General features: G+C 43.9%; 1 protein-coding gene across 1 annotated transcript in view; it reads right to left on the reverse strand.

Moving 5' to 3' along the window:
- Positions 1 to 376: 376 nt before the first annotated feature.
- The window catches only part of TUBGCP2 (tubulin gamma complex component 2), a gene marked incomplete at its 5' end in the record, with an annotated part of 37,931 nt that continues 17,615 nt past the window's right edge, over positions 377 to 20,692 (reverse strand). The window contains 9 exons of the mRNA XM_082001882.1: positions 377 to 1,008; positions 7,318 to 7,481; positions 8,334 to 8,462; positions 9,077 to 9,220; positions 13,735 to 13,855; positions 15,277 to 15,405; positions 16,787 to 16,959; positions 17,635 to 17,815; positions 20,395 to 20,575. Coding sequence (XP_081858008.1) covers positions 903 to 1,008; positions 7,318 to 7,481; positions 8,334 to 8,462; positions 9,077 to 9,220; positions 13,735 to 13,855; positions 15,277 to 15,405; positions 16,787 to 16,959; positions 17,635 to 17,815; positions 20,395 to 20,575 — 1,328 coding nt within the window. The 3' untranslated portion in view covers positions 377 to 902. The remainder of the gene's footprint in view (positions 1,009 to 7,317; positions 7,482 to 8,333; positions 8,463 to 9,076; positions 9,221 to 13,734; positions 13,856 to 15,276; positions 15,406 to 16,786; positions 16,960 to 17,634; positions 17,816 to 20,394; positions 20,576 to 20,692) is intronic.

A 20,692-nucleotide genomic window follows, 5' to 3' on the forward strand; every position in this document is an offset into this window, starting at 1 on the left:
ATGAAGGAATTCAATCCTCCAGACCCAGGACTGGTGGTCTCCATCTACTCCTTGGGTCTCTCTCCCTCTGCCAAGCTGGATGGAGCACCAGCTTTAGGCCACCAGAGTAAAGAAAACCTGGCTCCTCCCTCTAATGCACTCTAGTAGGTCCTTGCAAAAGATGAGTTGCGGAAGGGCAGGTCATTAACAGGAGCACTCAGCCCTGTACCCCCAGCCCTTGCACGTCTCCCCAGGTTCACACACTTGCCACCGAGGCCTCCGGGTCTCTGGCAAGTGCCTTGGTTACCACTTGTTCCTGGGAGACACCTTCCTTCTCTTCCACCCTCTACCACACCTGCTCCCAAACTGTCTCAAGCAATTTTTATGGCTGCACAACTCTGCAAGATACCCTGAAGTCCTCTGCTGAGGACTTGGACTATTGAATACAAACATCACGTACCTGCTCATCAGCTCCAAACGCCATCTCCTCGGTTACAGCATCTGATCTGATCATTCCAGCAACTCCCCAACCAGGCTCTCCCCCCAAAATAATGCCGCATGGCAGCTGAGCCAGATCTCTGTGAGCTGACCAAAAAACTAATTTGCACACCCGAGTTCTGTTAACAGACAAAATAACCTTGATATTTTTTTAATTTATTTTACAACACACAAACATATCATTTTACATGTACTAAAAAATAAAAAAAAAGGACTTAACAAAAGCCTCTCAGAAGAGAAAAACCACTACATACATTTCAGGAGACTGAATACTCCCCTGTCTCTCTCTGGGACAACCCTTACAGTTCATTTCCAGCTCGCACCGTGACTGTAGGTGGTTGAGTACTCCTAGCTCAAAGTGAGTGAGTGTCTGGTTCTCTGCTGGTGCAGAAGAGGTGGCGGCTGCAAGGGGCAGCAGCAGGGCTTCACTGGGCAGGTACGGCCAGGCGGGGAAGCAGGGGAGCTGCCTTCTGGCTGCGCTCAGCAGACATGTGCTCCAAGCGCTCTGTGTAGAACCCGTTGAAGTCCAACCTGAGAGACAAAAAACCCAGAAGTTTTGGCAGCCCGCTGGCTCAACACCACCCAAGATCAGCATGCAGTAAGCCGAAAGCACTGCCAAGGGCCCCCAAGAGCTAAGTGCTGCAAGTGCCGCAGCGCACGTGCTCATTGAGGCACTCAAAGGCAGCAAGGGGATCCAAAAATACATAAACTCTTATAGGGTGAGACGAATTTTAGGACAAAGTTGGTTGAAATGAGGTGTGTGAAGCAAACCAAAGCAAAGCAAGTCTCGCTGCAGGAAGAAATGGAGGATGTTTGCTTGTGCAGCGAGGGGGTCTGCACTGCAGCACAGACCTCTCAAGCAGCCCCACTCCTCCTGCCCACTCCACTGAGCACAGCCTTGCTCTTACCCAACCGCACTCCCCGGAGCAGAAACCTTTCCCAGCGCATCAGCTGAACGTGGCCACACTGCAGCGAGCTCCGGATCTGCCGTCCCCACACGGGACTGCCCCAGGCTGGGTAGACACAGCAGCTTGTTCAGAGTGAGATGGGGATGTCTGCACTGTGCCACACATGTTGTCAGTGACACCTCTTCCGTGCTCATCCCTTGACAACAGGATAAATTTCACCTGTTCTTTACCGGTGTACAAAATACATCAGAAAGAACCAAGTGCTAATAACTTCTTCTCCAGAGCCACAGCTTGACCACACAACTCTGGAGACGTGTCACTCAGGGACAAGGCACCAGGGGTGAGGGCTCCTCAGTCTCCACACCTTCCCTGGCCACTCTCCACCACTGCTTAGTAACACAGTTCACCACCACTGAACTCCGGTATTAATTCCCACATGAAATCCACCATATTATCCACCGTTAACTACCACGAAATGTTGCGGTTTCCATTATCACCACCTCCTTGCTTACACAAGTATGCTTCAAACAGATTCACAATTCAAGAAGACAAGTAACTATTTGGAAGATGCTCAGCCAAAATCATAAGTATTGCTGATACTTTTAAATGCCTCTCCAAAGCAGGCAACATCAGCAATATCTTAATCCTGTCACCCTGATAATCCAAAATGATGCCACAAAACCACCTAGCTCCACACCTGCTGTGACCTTCCTTAGTCAGATCTCTGCACTACAAAGCCAACTAAGACATGTACAGCTCTTAAAAACATGTGTTCTGGGAACACTAAGCAATAGTTGATATAAGCCTGTGAATCATACAAAAGTTACGCTCTTCATTTCTCAAATTAAGTTGCTTCAACACTAAATAAATGGGCTCAATATTTGAGTTTCATGTTGCTTAACAACCTTACACAAACGGCAACAAATTGTTCCTTGACATTTTTTGGTGACTGCAGAAAACAGAGCCTCGACAGATGGAATTTATCTGTTGCTCTCTCCTGGTTGAAAAGCTTACATCTCTCTCATCCTTGTACAAAGGAAACCTGACACTGAGGCGGTTTACCAAACTTTGATTCAAATACAAGGTCAGGACTCATTTACATCCTTGCTTCGAGGATCTGTTCCATTTCTAAAGTTGCTTTATTCCCAACTTCTTGAATTGCAGATTTTGATGTGCTTTTCTTTCAGCTATGTTTTTAGGGTTAAATGATCTTTGATAACTATCTCTTAAGAATTTGTGTGGTGCTTCCTCAAACTTTGCTTACACTTCAGTTTCTTGTTTTGTGGCTGAACTTTTATTCACCAGGGTTTGCATCACTTCATACATTCTACCAGTCTTACCCTAAGCTCAGTCATTGCTGTTTCCTCCAAACTGGTAAAGGAAGGATATTTGTGAATGCTAACAGCACTTGATGAGTAAGATTTCTAAGTATTTGGAATTAAGTAATCCTTCTGAGAAAGTCCTCTAAGCTGTAATTCTTCTGCTTTTCACTACTGGAATGTGAAGGAGCGACTCTGGAGATTTTCTGGTTTCTGCCATTTCAGATGGCAACTGCCTTCTGCTCTGGTTCTTGGGTTCCTGTTGCCATAGAGTCCAGGACTGGATCCAAAAATCTCTACAGACTGAATGAGAGCTAAATGTCATGTCTGGGCATTCATCGTGGGACTTCCACTCTTTAAAACGTTACTGAGCAGCCTGTAGAAATGGAAAGACATGTTCTGTTGCATGGCCTGTTAACATGCAGTATTTCAGTTAAGGAAATGGGGACATCCGGTTTGTCAGTAAAGGTCCAGCTATATTCAAGATCATGGTGAAGACTCATGTGGTCCAAACTGGGGGATTTGATAGTGACGACAGTCCTGATGGCATAAAGACCCAGTACTTCCTCTGCAGCCCTTGAACAGAACTGGGGCACGGAAATACAGCTGGTTGCAGCTTAGGTCACCATTCTCAATGCAAGCTGCCAACGGAAGCATGTTTTCTCACAACCCGCCTGAATCACCATACTTCTCCTTTCTCCTGAAGCAAGACGTACTTGTTTTAAAAAACATCCTCTACATATTTGGAAGAACTTTGACAGCTCAGGAGTCACCTCCTATTATAGCTAACACTCATGTGTGGTCTGTGAAACACAAAGGCATTTGGTGGAGGACAGCTCCTGGCCATGGCACTGTGGACCCACAACTGAACAAGATACACAGCCAGTCTCCATGGTGCAGCATCAGCTTGTCCCACCGTCCTGGTAGAAGCATAAAGTTGACACAAGGGTGGGGAGGCAAGGGTGAACCTCTGATGCTAAGTGTAGGAGCAGTAGCTGAGGACAGTCCCTTAGCTACTGCCAGAAAAGGCCTTACATTAATGTCTGGCACCACATATAATAAAGTGTGATGGAAGGCCGCAGGACTTCTGCTGTTGCATGGTGTAAACACTGGTCAAGAACTTGACATTGTTGACTTCTTGAGTAAGCTGAGAACCAGCTCCAGCTTTGGACTTTAGCTGAGTGATTCCACCAACGGGACGATCTCCACACATTCTTTACAAGACTCAAGGATTGTGGGGTCATGACACTCTTCTGTTAAAAGAGCAGGCAACTTGATCTTCAACGCTGTGTTTGCCATGCCCTGTGCCACCTGCAATGATGTCCAAGAGGCTGGATCATGGAGTTAGTTACCATTAAGATCTCCTGGATGGAGCACCATAAAAAAGCCTGTCTGTTAGAACTTGTACTGGCAATGATAAAAATGTAAGCGCTTGATAAAGAAGGAGGCAGGGCTAGAGCACTGAGAAGGAATAAATGTGAGCCTGAAGCCTGAGCTCCTCAGCCTTGAGGAGCCTGGATGACTCAACTGATTGTCGTCTCGATCCCCGAATCTAGCCTGACTTTGTATGCTACTGTGACAGCTAGGAGTGATGGCAGTGAGGGGAGCGTAAGAGCTCAATCCCTGTGGCCTGTCAATTTTTCTACAGATGGATCCTGTCTGCGATCTACAACAGTCCAATGATGATAAACAGTGATGCACAGGCAGCTGAAGGTTGACATAAAATGTCCAGAAGGCCTTGATAAGCTGCACCATCATCTCCTAAAAGGATTTGCAGAGACTTAGCTGTCCTGGTTAGTCCTGAAAGGAACAGCAATCACTTGTACAGTTGGGGACTCCACTCACAGCCATAAAAAAAGTCTTTGAAGAATTTCCCAGATGAGAAGGAGACCTCTGACTCTGGTCACTTCAGAGATGGAGTAAATCAGAGTCATTAGGACTGTGGAGGAGGGGTCCTCACCTAACTTCCCACTTCAGGCACTGAGTATCAATCAACAAGGGTAGTTCTGGTGGTAGGAAGATAAACTCCTACCCTGACAGGGAACTGAAGCAGGAGAGCTCAGACGCAAGCAGTCCTGTGGCACTGCATTTCATTTCAGATGCCTGTGAGTATCTCTGTCCTTCTTAAATAAGGAATACAATCCTACAAGGAAGAAGACAAGACATGGTAATTCTCTAGTGTTGTAGGAGCTGGTGGGCTAAGCTCCACTCCTGGAAGCACCCATGGTAACAGAGATGACAGGTTTTAGTGTTCAACCTTGGTCTCAGCTGTGTGTCCACATCTCAGATAGAGCAGCAGACGCGAAAACACAGGAGGCCAGGGGCTGTGTAAATGCATGGTAGTTGCTGGTCAAGAAGTTCTCAGAAGTAAAGGACAACTGGAAGCTCAGTCTTAAGTTGCTGCAATACTTCACAAAACAGTGTTTGCAAAGGTTGGTACCAGGAATCCTGGACACCCCTGTCAGATGCTGTTAGAAAAGGATAATGAAAGCTTCAAGAGACATGGCATGAGGAGGGTACAACAACTTGCCTCAAAACATTCCTGAAACCTTTTCTCTCTCTGTTTTCAGGTGTAGCACATCTCAACAGAGGTGCAAGGGTTATCAGCCAGCCATAGAAGACATCTGGTACAGAAGGGCAGTGAGTAAAACTTAATGGTTGCAGGTTAATATTCTTATGGTTTTCCTGAAGATTAAATTAAAGGATGAGAATGACCAACAAAAGCTACACTTCACAAAGACCAAACAAAGCAGAGGAGCAATAAGACTACACTTAAATAAAACAAAACATAGGACAAAGCACAGTTAGCAGAAAGCTCAAAGTACCCTTTAGTCCTATGTGGTTAAAAAGAACTAAGTAAGGATCTACTCTGTTCTGTACTAAATATCAAAGGAGTTGGGGCACAAATCCCTATAGCACCAAGGGAAGAAAGAAAATGTATGTGATTAACCACTTATCAGGCACATTTATGAACAAAATTACATATCATCAACAACTGACTCTAGCATATCTACCACTGAAAAGCATTACAACTTTAGATGAAAAACATTCTTAAAATTCGGGAGTGCTCCTTGGTAAACCAAGGGCTTTCCTCAGAAAAAGATGAAAGGAAACAATCAACACTTAAAAATGACCTTAATTTCTGCCTAGTCCTTTAAGAGCCATTTATAATTGCTTATACATGAAAATACAGCTACACACCATCTTACAGACAGCATGAAGAAACTAATGGATGTTTAGGATGCTTTTGTTTTCTGTGCCCTAGTGGACAGCAATGACAAAGAAGGTAAGTCTCAAGTGTTCTAGGCTCACAGGCACCGTAACAGTACAAGTGTGTTTATCAGGCTTACAGACACAGAACAAGCACTTAAAAAAGTGTTGGTGTTGAAATATTTTACATTCATGAAAATCCTAGCCTCTTCAAATTATGCCTATATGCAATATATATCCTGCCTCATCAACGGAAAAAATAAGTCGCTGTAAAAATGAATTGTTTTTCGTATGTGCCTAACAAGCAGCATTTCTGAAGTGTTACACTCTTTGCCAGGTGTGAGATGACTGGTGACCAGCAGCTCTTACATGTGACTTCCACCAAGGTGACTCTGAATTAAGAGATGCCAGCTCCTGACCCTTGCCTCCTGCCTTATTCTGTGGTTATATGCATACCTCAGCTGAACATTTCCAACCTGCAGGCTGATAGGTTTCATGGGTCCTTAACTCTTGAAAAACATATTCCAGCCACAAACACTAAAAGCTGCTCCCAGCAGTAAACTCCATAGTTGCAGTTATGTCTGGTTTGCTCCTAAAGCTCTGGTAGCAGGATCAGAGAGAGAAGCATTCTGCTTGCACAGCACATGTGCTCAAATGGCAATAACACTCCTAGAGCATTATCTGAGGTCCTTCAAAGCTAGAAGTACCAGGGCTATGTCCCTCCATGCTACACCAATCTATTACACAGATCTTAAAAAGCCCAGCAACACTACTAATGTATGACTTTTATAGCAAAAACAAATGTTAATTATTCCAAAGAAGGCCTTGTGTATCTCATTTTACTGAAAAAGAAACACAGAGGTTATAAACCTAGCAGCGAAACCTAGACCTCCTGACCTCTCTCTCTCTCTCCCCCCTTCCTGCAATGTATCTTGTATACCTGACTTTTAGGTATCACTGGAGGAATTCTGATTTAAGAAGCTAGTAAGTACAGATAAGGCCACAATAAAAACGTTTTATGGGATGCTTATTTAAATAAAATACAAGATACGAACTTCAAACAAAATATCCACTTATGATCGATCCCTTGCATGGCTTTCTGATCTTGGAATACTTATGCTGTATTCAGGAATCAGCTTATTCACTGTCTACACAAGTGAGATAATCTCCAAGAAAACTAACACTTGTGTTACATTTACAACATTAATAGACAAGTTTTGCATAATTCAAATGAATGGGTTGTTTTTTTAAAGCCTTTGGTTGAAATGCAAAGCAATGTTTCTTGTGATTTCAGTGTTTTCATTGATGGGGCAGACATGCAGTTATAAACAGCAATTATTCTTCCTGAGCTGAACTTGGGAACCACAGGAGGGGAAGTTACAGAAAGGAAACTACTGTCTCACCTGTAGATGATGTTGAGCATGCTGTGCTCACAGTCATTGGTGCTGTAAACGCTCAGTTTGTCCAACAGGTCCAGCAGATGTGTGGAGAAATTGCTATCAAACTTGTTGATCGTTGCTTCGAAGCCAGATGTCAGGTGGAGGTTGTCAGCATGCTCTGCTAAAAGCTATCAAGACAAAGGAACCATGGCCCCATACATTTGCTGATTCACACTTGCCAGAGAGGTGCAATTATTTCTTCTCTATTTCCCAAACTGCTCAAAAATACCACCATAAAACTTAACAGTCACTGAGCCACTAAATCTTACAAAACAGCTGCAAGGTCCTTGGTAGTTAAAAACCTTGCTATACCTATCTGGGAGAACCCCAGAGTAGGTCCCAGTAGAGTTATTCTCAAATATATGCTGTCATCATTTATTTTCAAGCAGGCAGTAAGCAGAAAGGGAGTGTTGCCTTAGACAGCACTCTGACTGCCTTGCAGTGTGATGGGCCCTACTGGCTGTGTGCCAGAGAGGGGCTTTCAGCGGGACAAGAGGCAGCCTTCTAACCGCAAAGCGTGCCAAACAAATTGCTTGATATGTGTACACCTAGAGAGAGAAATATGGACAAGATAAATACCCCAGATATGAGAGGGATGGTCTGCAAAGAGTCACACCTGACAGCTTATTGGCTCATCCATCACAAAATGCTAGTTCTGTAAATATGAAAGTTCTTGAGTTGCAAAAAGGCTGTATGTGGGTACCCACTGCAGAGCTGAAAATACCGCTAAGAACTTAAAAACAAGTGCAGGGACTGCTGTGGGAGACAAGGTCTTCAGAGCAGACTTTGAGAACACCTTCAGCACTCCACACTGCCTCAAAAATGCCCACAAACCTGCAAAGATTCTGCTTTTGGAGCCAGAGGTGCTCCAGAAACTAGGAAGGTCTATCTGCAAGAGGCAGGACAGCCACCCTGACCAGACTGGAAGCCCAAGCAGCATTCACAGAGGGAAGGCCCCAGCTGTCCGTCCTGTGTCCCACCTTATTAGTCAGCTTCTTCTTCGCAGTCTCTTCAGCACGCTCCTCCTCTGTTGGCGGGCCCAGCATTGTGCCGTGCTCTAAGGTGAGCCGGTCCATCTCATTATCCAGCTTCATGCTCTGGGTGAACCTCTTGGAAGGGCAGAGGGTTGGGGAAATGGTTAGATCCCATTTTTTCCCATTACGGCACAGCATGAGGCTGATTCACTTCTGCTAGCCCTGCAGCTAGTTAACTCCCATGAAAGCTAACTCTGAGATTAAATTTTCAGTGTTAATACACAAAGCCCACAAAACCCAAAGGAAGGTGTGGGTTTTTTTAAAGCTATGTGCTCCCAGAGATGCTGGCTAGGGTGTACCCATGGACATCAGTCTCCATGGGTCCAATCACCAGTCCTCACCTGACTGTCAAAAAAGCATGCTAAAAACTACAGGGCCCTACAACTTACACCTCAAATTCTGCTGCAGGACTGGCTGAAGAGAGGTAATTCGGTTCATATAAACCTGATCCCAACACTGAAAAAGAAGAGCATAGAGATTTTTGTGTTGGGAGAAGCCACAGAAACCGTTTGGGAGAAAGGATGAGGGCCTGAGCAGTCAAGCTCTAAAGCCTGCTGGTGGGAGGAACAGAGGCTCTCCCACGTGCATGAAGGACAAGAGGGGTTGAGTTGGAAAAAGGGACCTTCATGGCTGACTGGCACCCAAACCAGCTGGCAGTGGCACGGTCAATACGGGGAGGCTGTACCTACCTGCATGCAGTTTGTGAACATGACACAGACAGACATCAGCTTGGAGAAGATCTTCAGCAGCTCCGGGTTGGTTAGCATGCAGTCCTTCAAGCAGTTATCCAGGAAGCTTGTGTGGTGGCTCAGGACATCGTCAATATTAGATGCCTGTTACAGGACAGTACAGTAACAAAAAAACAAACCAGGACTGCTGTGCTGCACCAGACCAAAGCTCTAACCCAGCATCCTGTCTCTGACAGTGACCTCTCAGACATGCTCTAGGGCATGTTGAGATACTTCTCATGAACCTTCCAGCTTCGAGAAACATCCTCAGATGGAGACTGCATTTGCATTACTGCATTCAACAGCCCTTCACAGGCTTTTTATCTTTGATTTGTCACATCACCTTGTCAACCAAATTATGCTTTATTTAATGATCCAAACTCTCCACTGTAAAGGAGGCTCAGTATGGAGTTATCTCCTTTGTGAACATGCACTTCCTTTGCTTTTCAATCCGCTTGTCATGCCCACTCCTACCTTCACAATTTCAGTAAAGTCAGCTACAATAAGTGGAAAAGAGAAAAATAATCAAAGAACCTCAAATATCAGTAAGTTTACAAGGCTTAAAACACACAGGTTATTCAGAAACAAGTTTTGGGAACACAGTAAGGAACTGGGACATGCAGTGTTGCAAGGATTTGGTAAGACTTTTGTCCAGCTCTGCTACTTCAATGGGCTGTTTCAGTCTCAAGTTTCAAAGAATAGATTAAAACCCCTCTCTCTATATATACACAATTATGGGATGTGCTGAAGCTGAGAACACAAGTCAAGCTTAGGAAAGAGCCACAGGATTAAAACTGCCAAGGTATCCACACTGCTCCAACAGGATGAATGCCAAAAAAACCCCCATGATCTTTTAAACAACTAGTACAGAACAGGGATAAATGCCGCTCTCTAATGCCATGAAGATGCTAGTTGTGTTCATGAAGACAAGCATGTCTGAAGATGAAGATGCAGATCCTAGTTATATTTTTAGGAAGAAAGCACCTTAACTTCAAGTGGGAATGCACAAGAGAGAAGTCTGACAAATCAAACAACAGCATAAGGCACTACATGAGACCCAAAAGGATCACCCTTTTCCCTCATAAAATGAAAATGAAAGGAAAAAACTACTCCAGTCTGTAGGCTACAGAGGTTAAAGAGACAGTTCTGCATCCTCTGTTTATAAAGAAATGATGCTTTTATTTAAACCAAGGAAGATTTTACCCAGTAGCTGTGGATATGTCATCTCTGCTGAGCAGCTCTTTTTTTAAGATGGCTGCTGAAACAGCTTCTTTAGCTGGCAGTGTTGAGATGTTCCACTCACAGATGCCCATATCACAACACTGCCTAGAGCCAGACTTTTCCTGCCCCTGTAGAGGACATGCTCTATCTCCCAGAGATTTAAAAGCCTTGAAGGACACTGATGAGGATGGGAGGCAAACATACATTTGGATTATGTCTCAAAGACTTTGCTAACTTGCCAAAAAACTTTCTGGGTTTCAAGTGATGACTTGTGTACATATTCACATCATGAGCAGCTTTGAGTTGTTACTATTGCACTATTACTCGGAGAATTCCTTCATGTACAGAACAATGGCAGAAATGCTCTACAAAACACTGCAGCAGCCCTCAAGGTTTCAGAAATGAAGAAGCATATGGTGAAGGTACGGACAGACCTCCTTCTTGCCACACAGCCATGGAAACGCCTTTCCCTAGTGCCAGCCAAGTCACTTTATACCTGCTATCTCAACATCCCTGGCAGGCTAAAGGGGCTCACAGATGTTCCATAGCACGGGAAAAATTCTGCCCACTTGGGCTATCAAAAACGTTTGGTCTACAGATGTTTCTTCAGAACGGGGTCCTCCGAGAAACAGTATAAACTGGCAAATTCCTTTTTGGAGCTGAAGTAAAAATGTTTCAACACTGCTATAGCTCTGAAGGAGCAAAGAAACTCAATGGCTGAGAGCCAAATCATAGAGGGATCTTCAGACAGAAAGTCTTTGTAAAAACTCTGGAGTCAGGAGATTCATCTCTTCTGAACAGTGGATGCCATCAATACAGACCGCATGCCTACTGCATTTAACAGTCCCTTCTAGGACACCTGGAATCAGCAGAGACTGAAAGGAAGCGCTACCTGAAATCAATACGGAAGAACTTGGGACAGGATAACTCGTTCAAGTGCCACAATTCAAGTAAAGTAAACTGAGTATTACATTTTGCAAACCTAAACTTACAATAAAATTAAGAAGCAAGTACAGTTCTCTCAGATCATCCAGGAGCTTGAAAAATTACCTCTTCTTGTTCAGAAGTGCTCACCAAGAATATGCAGAGATGCTCATAATCCTAGACCTGATATCTCATGTGAATTCTCCAGGAAAATGGATGACAGAGCATTAAAAAATGTTGGTTAGTTAGCTGACCCCAGAACAACTCCCCAGTACACAGCAGAAACTAAGACAGGGTTAGTTGATGTTGAAGATACACAAGGCTTATCGGAGAGCTGCTGTGGCTTAATGCAGATTGCAGGAGTGTTCGGCTGTTTGGTACATCAGATAAATGTTTTTCACGGTGTAAGGGGAAAAAGATGTGCAACCCAAATGTGCCTGATCACAGGATGACTACCAGAGGAAAAAATAATAATGGGATGCACATCTGCCTTTGTTCCTTCACAGTAGCTGGGGCACCCTAACAACAGCCCCAGCACAGCAGCACCACAGTGGGTAAGGAAGTTGAGGAGGACCACAAGGAACACAGTGTCCCATCGGATAACGAAAATGACTACAGCCATCACAAAGGTTATGCTGCAAAATAAGCAAGCTTGAGGAATGCATCATTGATCATCTGCTCTAATTAAACACAAGTTCATTGTTCGGCACAGCCCTTGCCTGTGCCAAGTGCCATACACCAAGACAATTGTCGTACAAAGCTCAGGGATAGCACTTCCTAAGGGCCCTGTCAAGTTGTCTTCTGGCATGGAGAGATGGCAGCAGGACAGATTCCCTCTCTTGGCAGAGCCCTCCAACACTACTCCACCAAGCTTTGCACCCTCAAGCACTTCCACAGGGCTTCACGATATAACCCAGCCCATGCAACACATCCCTGCAGCTTCATGCTATGCAAACAGCTACAATACAGCCCTCCCCACACTGCTGCAAAGTCTTGAAACTGGAAGAACACAGAATGACTGTATGTTAGGACCACATGGGACCCAGTGAAGACATTTGCTATGTAATGTGGAGCAGACAAGCCTATGTCTCTGTCCTTGTTTTAGGCAGCAGTACAGAAGTAACCTAAGATGCTATCTCTGCTCTCTTTTTCCTCCCACAAAGACTTGTTTGTATGCCAGAAACCATCAGGAGCCAGGCAGGTCCACTGGTGCTGGGAGGTGAGGCAACCAGTGCCCTGGCTCCAGCACATGTTCCTATGGGCTGGGCCCAGGCTGATGGCAAGGAGGACAACATGTATTTGCAGCAGTGCTGTGGCTTTCACTTGATCCACCAGTGCTTAGGCATCATCCTTTGCTTGTCTAATGAACTACCACAGGAAATCTGTATGCCCCAAAAGTCTAGATCTTTACCACAGTCAGGTAAAAAAGGAAGAGAGAGAAAGATTTGCTCTAGACAGACTGTGAATAGCCCTTGATCTGTTTGTGACAGATTTTTTTTTTCTGTTGTTAAGGATGGAACTAACAAATCTGATGTGAATGAAACCAGACATGAGAAGACCTTTATGGACTTCTTGAATGGCCTGTTCTGAAAGGTAGGTTCCAAATGACTTCTCATTCTTGGTTTGAAAGAGGCAGGTGGGACATTAACTGAGAATGCATTCCTCTCTGAGATAATAAAGGCATCTCCCATGTCCATCAGAAGATGAAAACTGATTCTTGCAGTTTTTGCTAGGGCAAAGAGTTAACTTCTGGAGAAGTCACTGACTTGGATTAGCAAACCAGAAATATTCTGTAACACACCTGGAAAATCCCAGAGCTCAGAACAGTATATCTCCGTGAAAGGAACCAAAATGATGCCAGGCATGCTTTGCCCAGATACCCTCTCGTCACGCATAAAAAACAGTGGCAAGTGAGGTTAGCCTCTCCCTAATAGCACCAGAGCAGAAAAGCTCTCCAGCCTTGCCCACCTGCAGTAGGTATACACATGTGGAATAGCCACCTGAATAAGAAAGGCTCTGTTTTACAACAGATAGTCCTAACATGACAGTCCTCTTCACGGGAGAAAAAGCAGAGACTTGACTTTTTAAGAGGACTCTAAGTCAGCCAAGAAATCAACTGAAGATGTGTGGACCTATTTATGAACTTTGCACCCTGCATCCTTCTTCCTTTTCCATAGTTTTCTTTCTTCTGTGAAAGGTGATGTTCAACAGAATACCACCTTTACGTAACCGAGTGCAGAGTATGAGCTGGGCATAGATAGGAGGAAGCAGCAGAGAAAAGGGATATATGACTAATAAAGCAGAAAGGTGATGTAGAACAGCAACACTGTTTGCAGTGTGATAAGAACAACAATTCCCTCCAGCAAAACACTTAACAGTCACCTGCAGTAACTGAAGTTAGGCATTTTTTCCCTATATTAAATTTGTTAACTTAAGACGTCCTGTTCCAACTTCTCTCAAGCACACACACTCACCAACTTCAGGTTCTTCTCAAGAACGTGCCATGTTGGCTCCATCACTTCAAACATCATGTAATACTGGATATTCTGTACAAAATTCAGCATCCGCTGCCGCAGTGTGAAAGCACCAGCAAACCTAGGGGAGAAATCACACCCACACAACTTAGAGCTAGCAAATGCCATGGAGAACTATCACCAGGCTTGCACAGTCAAGAAGAGCTAAATATTTCCGTCCTAGCAAATTCACTGCTGCAGTGTGAGAGGGATTATAAAGTTAATGCAAACCATCTCTGATTGTTTTCCACATATTCAAATGGCCTTCCCTCAATTACTGGAGTTAGAGCTTTGAACTTGCTGTAGACCGGACAATTACTTTGAATATTTGCTCAATATGTTAAACTAAAATTTTAGTATTAAATATTAAAGCAATTTTATTAGTGTAACTATCTAGTGAGACATGCGTTCATTAGCAGGGCAAAATATAAGATAAATGGTTCATGTTTCTTTCCAGCTTTACTTGTTAAATGAACATTTAAAAATATTCTATGCCTTGCATCAGTATCTTCAGGGGATCCAAATATTTCATCAAATCATCTGCTACCTAGGGTATTTAATGCAATTTCACCTTAAAAATAGAATGGTGGGATTATATAAGATGTTCTTTCAATTTTAATTTATGAAGGCTCTGTGACGGCATACTAAGGACTGACTTCAGCGAACTCGGACAGGTCACCGGAGCTGGGGAATACCCACCCTAGGGGTTTTCCACGACAACTGCCCTGTCCCCTGCTGATCACAGTCATCCTGTGAGCTGGAGGTTGGACTTGAGACCCTTACAGGTCTCTTCTGCTAACATCTCTACAATTACAGGGGAATCAGAACTACAGTCATGTTGGCTGAGGTCAGTGCCAAGGCAGCCGAGGTTACCTTGTGACAAGGAAGTGCCGTTGGCAAGGCAGGAGGTACTACCTCGCAATGCCTCACTCTCCAAACAGGCACCTCCAGCACCTTGAGTGCAGATCCAAAGATGAAAATCTACGCTCACAGATGGAACAAGCTAGAATGATTTTCTGGGAGAATACCCCACCAATTTTACCTTATTCAATTTGTATCACACCAAAGTCCCAAACATTTGCCAAGCTGTGTGAAGGTCATGAGTCCTTGCTAGTGGTCTGGCCAGAAGAGAAGGATGTTGCTTTTAAGTAACTGGGGTCCTTACTAATCTCGCTGATGCTAAAGTAGCGACCAAGACAATATGTGCACAGATGTCCTCTGCTGTAACGGTTCAGTGTATAATGAGTTAACCCTAAAAACCATCTTTTCCTTTTCAAAACTTCATGCCAACAATGAGGAATGAGCCAAGCAGCACAAAGATTATCAAGCAGACACTTTCTACTGAAACCTAAAATGTTGTACTTTGACCTCGCCTCAGCCTGTAAGAAATACGTAGAGATCTTTTTCATGTCAAAATGATCTGATCCATGTCACGACATTTCTAACTAGCAAGAAGGAAAACAAAAACTTCACATCTGATGCAGCAGAAAAAAAAAGCCATACCACTTAGCTGAATGCAATGAGAATTGCTTGGCTGTCTTATTGCTGATCCAAACGTTGCACAACTGTCTTTCCACATGTTTACAATAGAACATGTGTCTGAAAAGCATCTGGTATCTTGTCAGTGCTTTCCTGGAAAGAAAGGAGAAACCCATACAGATTAAGCCCTGTTCTGATTGACAGACTAAGCTGTGAAGGCTGAGGCTGCTCAAAAGCAAAGAGACTTTACACAGTATGTTCCTTGCGCCTTCAAACACACAGAGACCCACACTGAAACAATTCGAACCAAAGAAAAAAGACCACATTTGTAGCCATCCCAAACAATTTCTCTCCAAGGAGTCCCTCCTCCATACTTCCTGCTAGTGGGTACATCACCAGTCTCCTTCTTCAATTCCCTCGAGCTACTTGCAGAAAGTCACTCACATAGATGCTGGGACAGAGGGCTGAAAGCCTGCGGTCATGTATCCGCTGCACTAAGACTACTACCATCACCAAAACAATTCACCAGCATTCCAAAAAGATTAAGAAGAAGCTGTAACCAAGCTACGAGGCAGCATTACCCTGCCAGCGATGCAGTCAGAAACAGATGGGGATGCTTATTTATAGCTTCAGGGACTGGATTCAGGTCTGCGTTCAGACACTTCAGTGTAGGTGTCTACAGAGCTCCAGTCAACACAGTTCACAAAACCTTACCAAATAGTATTTTTACTCCATCAGACCTAATACACTCAATTTGAAAGAATGAGACATAATTTCAAAAGCATCATGCCATTAGAGAAGTCCTACTGTGTCAACTGATTTTTTAAAGGGGAAGTTAAGGGACAAACTAATTGCTGGCATTTAACGATTCAACATCTGTCACCCTGTTCATGTAACATTGTTTGTCCCATTTGCCCTGGCTCACAGCAGCAGGTCGGCCAGCATTTCTCCAGGGAAACGGGGGGGCAAATCTCTGCGGAAAAATGAACCATTCAGTCTCTCACAACCCAATTAAATGCAAAACAGCTTGCTATAGGAATTCTAGCAACAGCCTGTATCCTTCTAGTTTGCAACCGGGGATACCAGAAAGAACACTTTTTTCTGCTCTCCACATTTGAAAAATGCTTGATTCTTGCATGGCAACCCTCTTGTGAGCATTCATATTCTCAGGGGAGATACTTCAGAAAGCCATGGACAAATGAAAACTGGGTGACCAGTCACAAGTAAAACCAGGGACCAGGCTAAGAAAGCATCCTTTGATCTGTGTCTTCCCACCATTCAAAACAAAAGCTTGACTTGCCAAGCATCACTTAGACATGGTCTAGTAGGGCTCAACTGAAGAGATAATCCATATTCCACAGCCTACAAGTGCAGCAAGCAGAGCTCAACAACCCCAAAGCATTCCCTACAAGTCATCAACTTATAATGTCCGTTTAAAGATATAGGCTTTCCAGTATTTTGTTGTGTGGAAACATACTTCAACTCCCATGTGAAAGCTTCTGCCTTTTTTTCCTTCAGTGGATTGATACTTTACCTGTTTATAATAAGGGACAGAGGCCACTTAACAATGTAGTCAAAGGAAAATGCTTCCAGACCGCTGAGAGTGAGCTCTGTGGGATCTGCACTGATAATGGTCTTCTCCTGTTTCGTTTCTATGGCCAATACTCTCAAAAGCTGTGTAATGAGGTCATGGGGCATCAAGTCAATCTATAAAGGAAGCGCAGGAAAAAAATGAAGTCACAGGATACTCACAACTACTGCGTAGCCACAGACGTGGCAGAACTGCAAATTATCAGAGTTGCTCTCAAGTCATCAGACCAACCTAGGAAGCAATAGTGAATGGAATGATCTGGAGAGTGCAGCAGCAGACACTGGAGCAGTGTCACGGCAGTGTTTAACAATCAGCATACAACATATGACTCTGCTGATTGCTCTGCCCTGCCCCTGGCCTCTGCAAGGTCTATTCAGACCTCACACTCTCCAGGCACAGCCTCTGTGCTCCTTCACATCCGTAAAATACACAATCATTAATAGGCAGGACTTCTAATCAGGTATTTTCTTCTACTCCAAAGTGAGCACCCAAGCTGAGAATAGGCATGAGAAACACATTACTGCTTCCACCTCATCCTGAGGCCACCCAAAAGCCTTTCTCCGTGTTCAGATGCCAGCAAGAAAACGCAGCCCCTTGCCCAGGGTGGTGCTTCCAGTTGCTAATCTGCTTGAAAGAGGACTTAACCCAGCGAAGATCTACAGAAGGACAGCCATCAATTCTCTTTTCCTTCACTGTACATTCAACACGTTCTTACAGGCACACAGATCTTCCCAAATCATGGCAGGCATTCTGCTCAAATTCAATTATCTTCTGCTTACATACATTCTTACCTTTAAATCATCCTTGAAAGGATCTGTGTTGGCTGTGCTCATTCGCAGGGCTAATTCAAGCAGAGCCTCTAGCCTCGTAGTTATGATGTCATCTACAGGCTTCTTAAGTTCCTCTTCTGTGAGATCCATGAAGTGAACAAAAAAGTCCCCTTGATCCATCAGGAAATAGTGTTTTATAGATCTGCTCAAGAAAATTAAGGGGCAATTGATTATGTTTTTTAAAGCCCAAGTTAATCCATATTAAGCCAAAAGGAACAAAAGCAATCAATTCAGCCAGCCTGCTGGGTTTAATCACAAAAAGTTCCTCTTCATACAAAACACACAGCCATAAATAACCCATTTGGAGACCTCCTTCCTTCCCCCTGTCAGGATGCTTTTGTGCAGGCAGATCAGGGCTGCTGCTGTTCTTTTTTCCATTTTCTTGCTGCTTTTTCTTTTTTCATTGAAAAATGCACCTTAGGAAAAAAAAAAAGTATGCACTACATTGCTGGGCAAAGGCTCATACTGCTATCCTGAACAACACCCCAACCTCCAAGGCATCCAGATCCATCCAAGAGGCCGTTGCCAGTTCAGAGCAGAATCTTGGACTCCTCTGAATGAACAAGTATCAGTGCTGATTTTTTAAGTACTCCAGGTACTTGCATTGACTTTTGCTATAGTAGGATTCATAAACTTTAATTTTGACTTGGCACCAATGAAGAGTTAACTGCAGTGGGCCAGAAGCTTGGAAATAGCTCAGAGGAGAGGCCGAGGATTAACTTAGACAAAGCCTTGACAAAGATCACACATAACTGCAATTTTCAGAGCAAAAGCAGGACGAACACAGCCTTAACACAATGTGGTTGGAGGCTTCCGATCACTGTCAATTTGGGAAGATGCTCAGTCCCTCTGTTTCCCTGACTGTCATTACTCTCTTCAACCAAGAAAACTCCCCCAGTCACAAGGAAGTCATGACAGTGTCAGTGGTTAACTGAGGACACAACAGGTAGGGGAACAAGACACTTAACTGCGGACACACCCTAGAGCAAACACCCAAATAAAAACCTGACCTAATGCTGGTGACAATCCCACCTGAAGCAGGAGGTTGAACTAGAGGCCTGCCAAGGTCATTGGTCCCTTCCAGCCAACATTTCTGGGATGGTGGGGAAACAGTCAGTACTCCTGCCTAACTGAGAGGTAGTTATCTGTCAAAGGTCCCTGGGGTTTGATCACAACCATCCCACTTCAGCCCTCAAAGCACACACACATGCTGGAAGCTCAGTAGCTTCCTCCTCAACCAGCTGCCTCTGCCCTTGCACCCCAGCAGGCTGGCTGAATTACATATACACAGGACAGCTGCTGAATGATCTAGCTGAGAGCCTGTTTCAAAGATGAGAAGGTCATAGACATCAACTCCACCTGGAGATGCTGAGCAACACCTTAATCTGAAACTTTGTGATACACGGGCCCAACAGAGAACATGGGCCACCAGAGCTTTGGAAGCTAGTGAATTCTGAACAGTTCTATTAAGCAAAGAAGGCTTGGAGGGATGACAGTCATTAGAAAGGCTATGAAGAATCTGCTTAATGACTGGCAGGTTTCAGACAGCTCTCATAACCTTTCATGAAAAAAGGCATGTTCTCTGGTGGTTTTCACCTTTCAGGGCTCGAAAACACGAATCAGTTTCAGAGGAGTGAACTATGAATCTTCAGGTCTTCCCACAACCTCTTTCAGCTGGAGCCGTAGTGTTCCCAGGTCTGGAGCAGACACTTTTGTTGCAGCTACACCTTTTTCAGACCCAGCAAAAAGCAGGCCCAAAGCAATCCCACCTGGCCTGCTAAGCACATTCACTTCAGTTGCCATTACTACTCCGGCTCATGCCTTCCAATGGGCATCTTCTTGTGCAAGTCACTTGGCAGGTTTGTCCCATGAAGCTCAGCCCGCTTTCTTTCACACTGTGTCGCTGGTTTGAAGCAGAACCAATGTACAAGGTCTCAGCCCAATTACAAACTACCTTACAACCAGCTATCAACTGCAATATCCTACCTATTTGTTGCTGTCTTGGTCTTCTGGATAGTTAAGATTTCTGTTTTTACTGTTTTCTGAAGATAGCAATAAGCTAAAAGCTTGAGTGACACAAGGAAGTTGGAATTTGCATGCTAGAATGCATTTCCATTTGCTATTGGCTGAATGTGTTACAAGAATCAAAATACAGGTTATTAAAATTAACTTTAAAAAACCACAATGTTAAGAAAAACTCTACTGGAACTTACTTAATACACTTACTGTATTCCAGCTACCTATGTTTGCATGAACAATAACTATGGTATATATCTGGTGAGATGCTTAATATCAAACTATTTCTTATTCACATTAAAACTCTTCTATCACACCAGATGACATTAGGAAACTCCTCTCCCAGGTGGGAGTGGCATGTAGTCATGGGACAAGTCATGAGAGAGGTGGGGGATGTCCATACCTGAGGGCAGGTTTTGGGATTGGGCTAGACAAAGCCACGGCTGCCCTGACCTAGTTTTGGCAACAGCCTTCCAAGGAAGTTGGACTAGAGATCCTCAGATGTCCTTCCCACCCAAAATTTCTATGATTTTACACTTTTCTTTTTTTTTTCTTCAGGAAAAAAACCAAATCTTATTTTTTCAGGTCAACCTTTCTAATGAAAATAGAGAGAATACATTAATAATATCACAAGAAAACAGAGCTAACTTACATTCACTATCAGAACCAATCTATTTAACATGCAGTTAGTAAAATAAATCAAACCTTAGGTGAGCCACCAGCTCTTTCTCCTCCATTAGGAAATCCAGGAGAACTTTGCTAGCATAGTTATATGCTTTTTCTATTTGTTCTACATATGCTCGCTCTTTTAAAGTATAGATGACCTCTTTAGCCACAGGGCAGGTAACATCACGTCCACATTCTCGCACAACATTCAAGTATTTCCCTAGAAGCAAAAAGAAAGAATGACCCATATTCATACCTACTGCACATCTAACAGGGAAACTTTCAGACAGCTAGCTTCAAGAGGAAGATATGCTGTCAAATGTTTATACTAAGTTCT

The sequence above is a fragment of the Phaethon aethereus genome, assembly GCF_964289735.1.
Source record: "Phaethon aethereus genome assembly, chromosome: 7".
NCBI lineage: Eukaryota > Metazoa > Chordata > Aves > Phaethontiformes > Phaethontidae > Phaethon > Phaethon aethereus.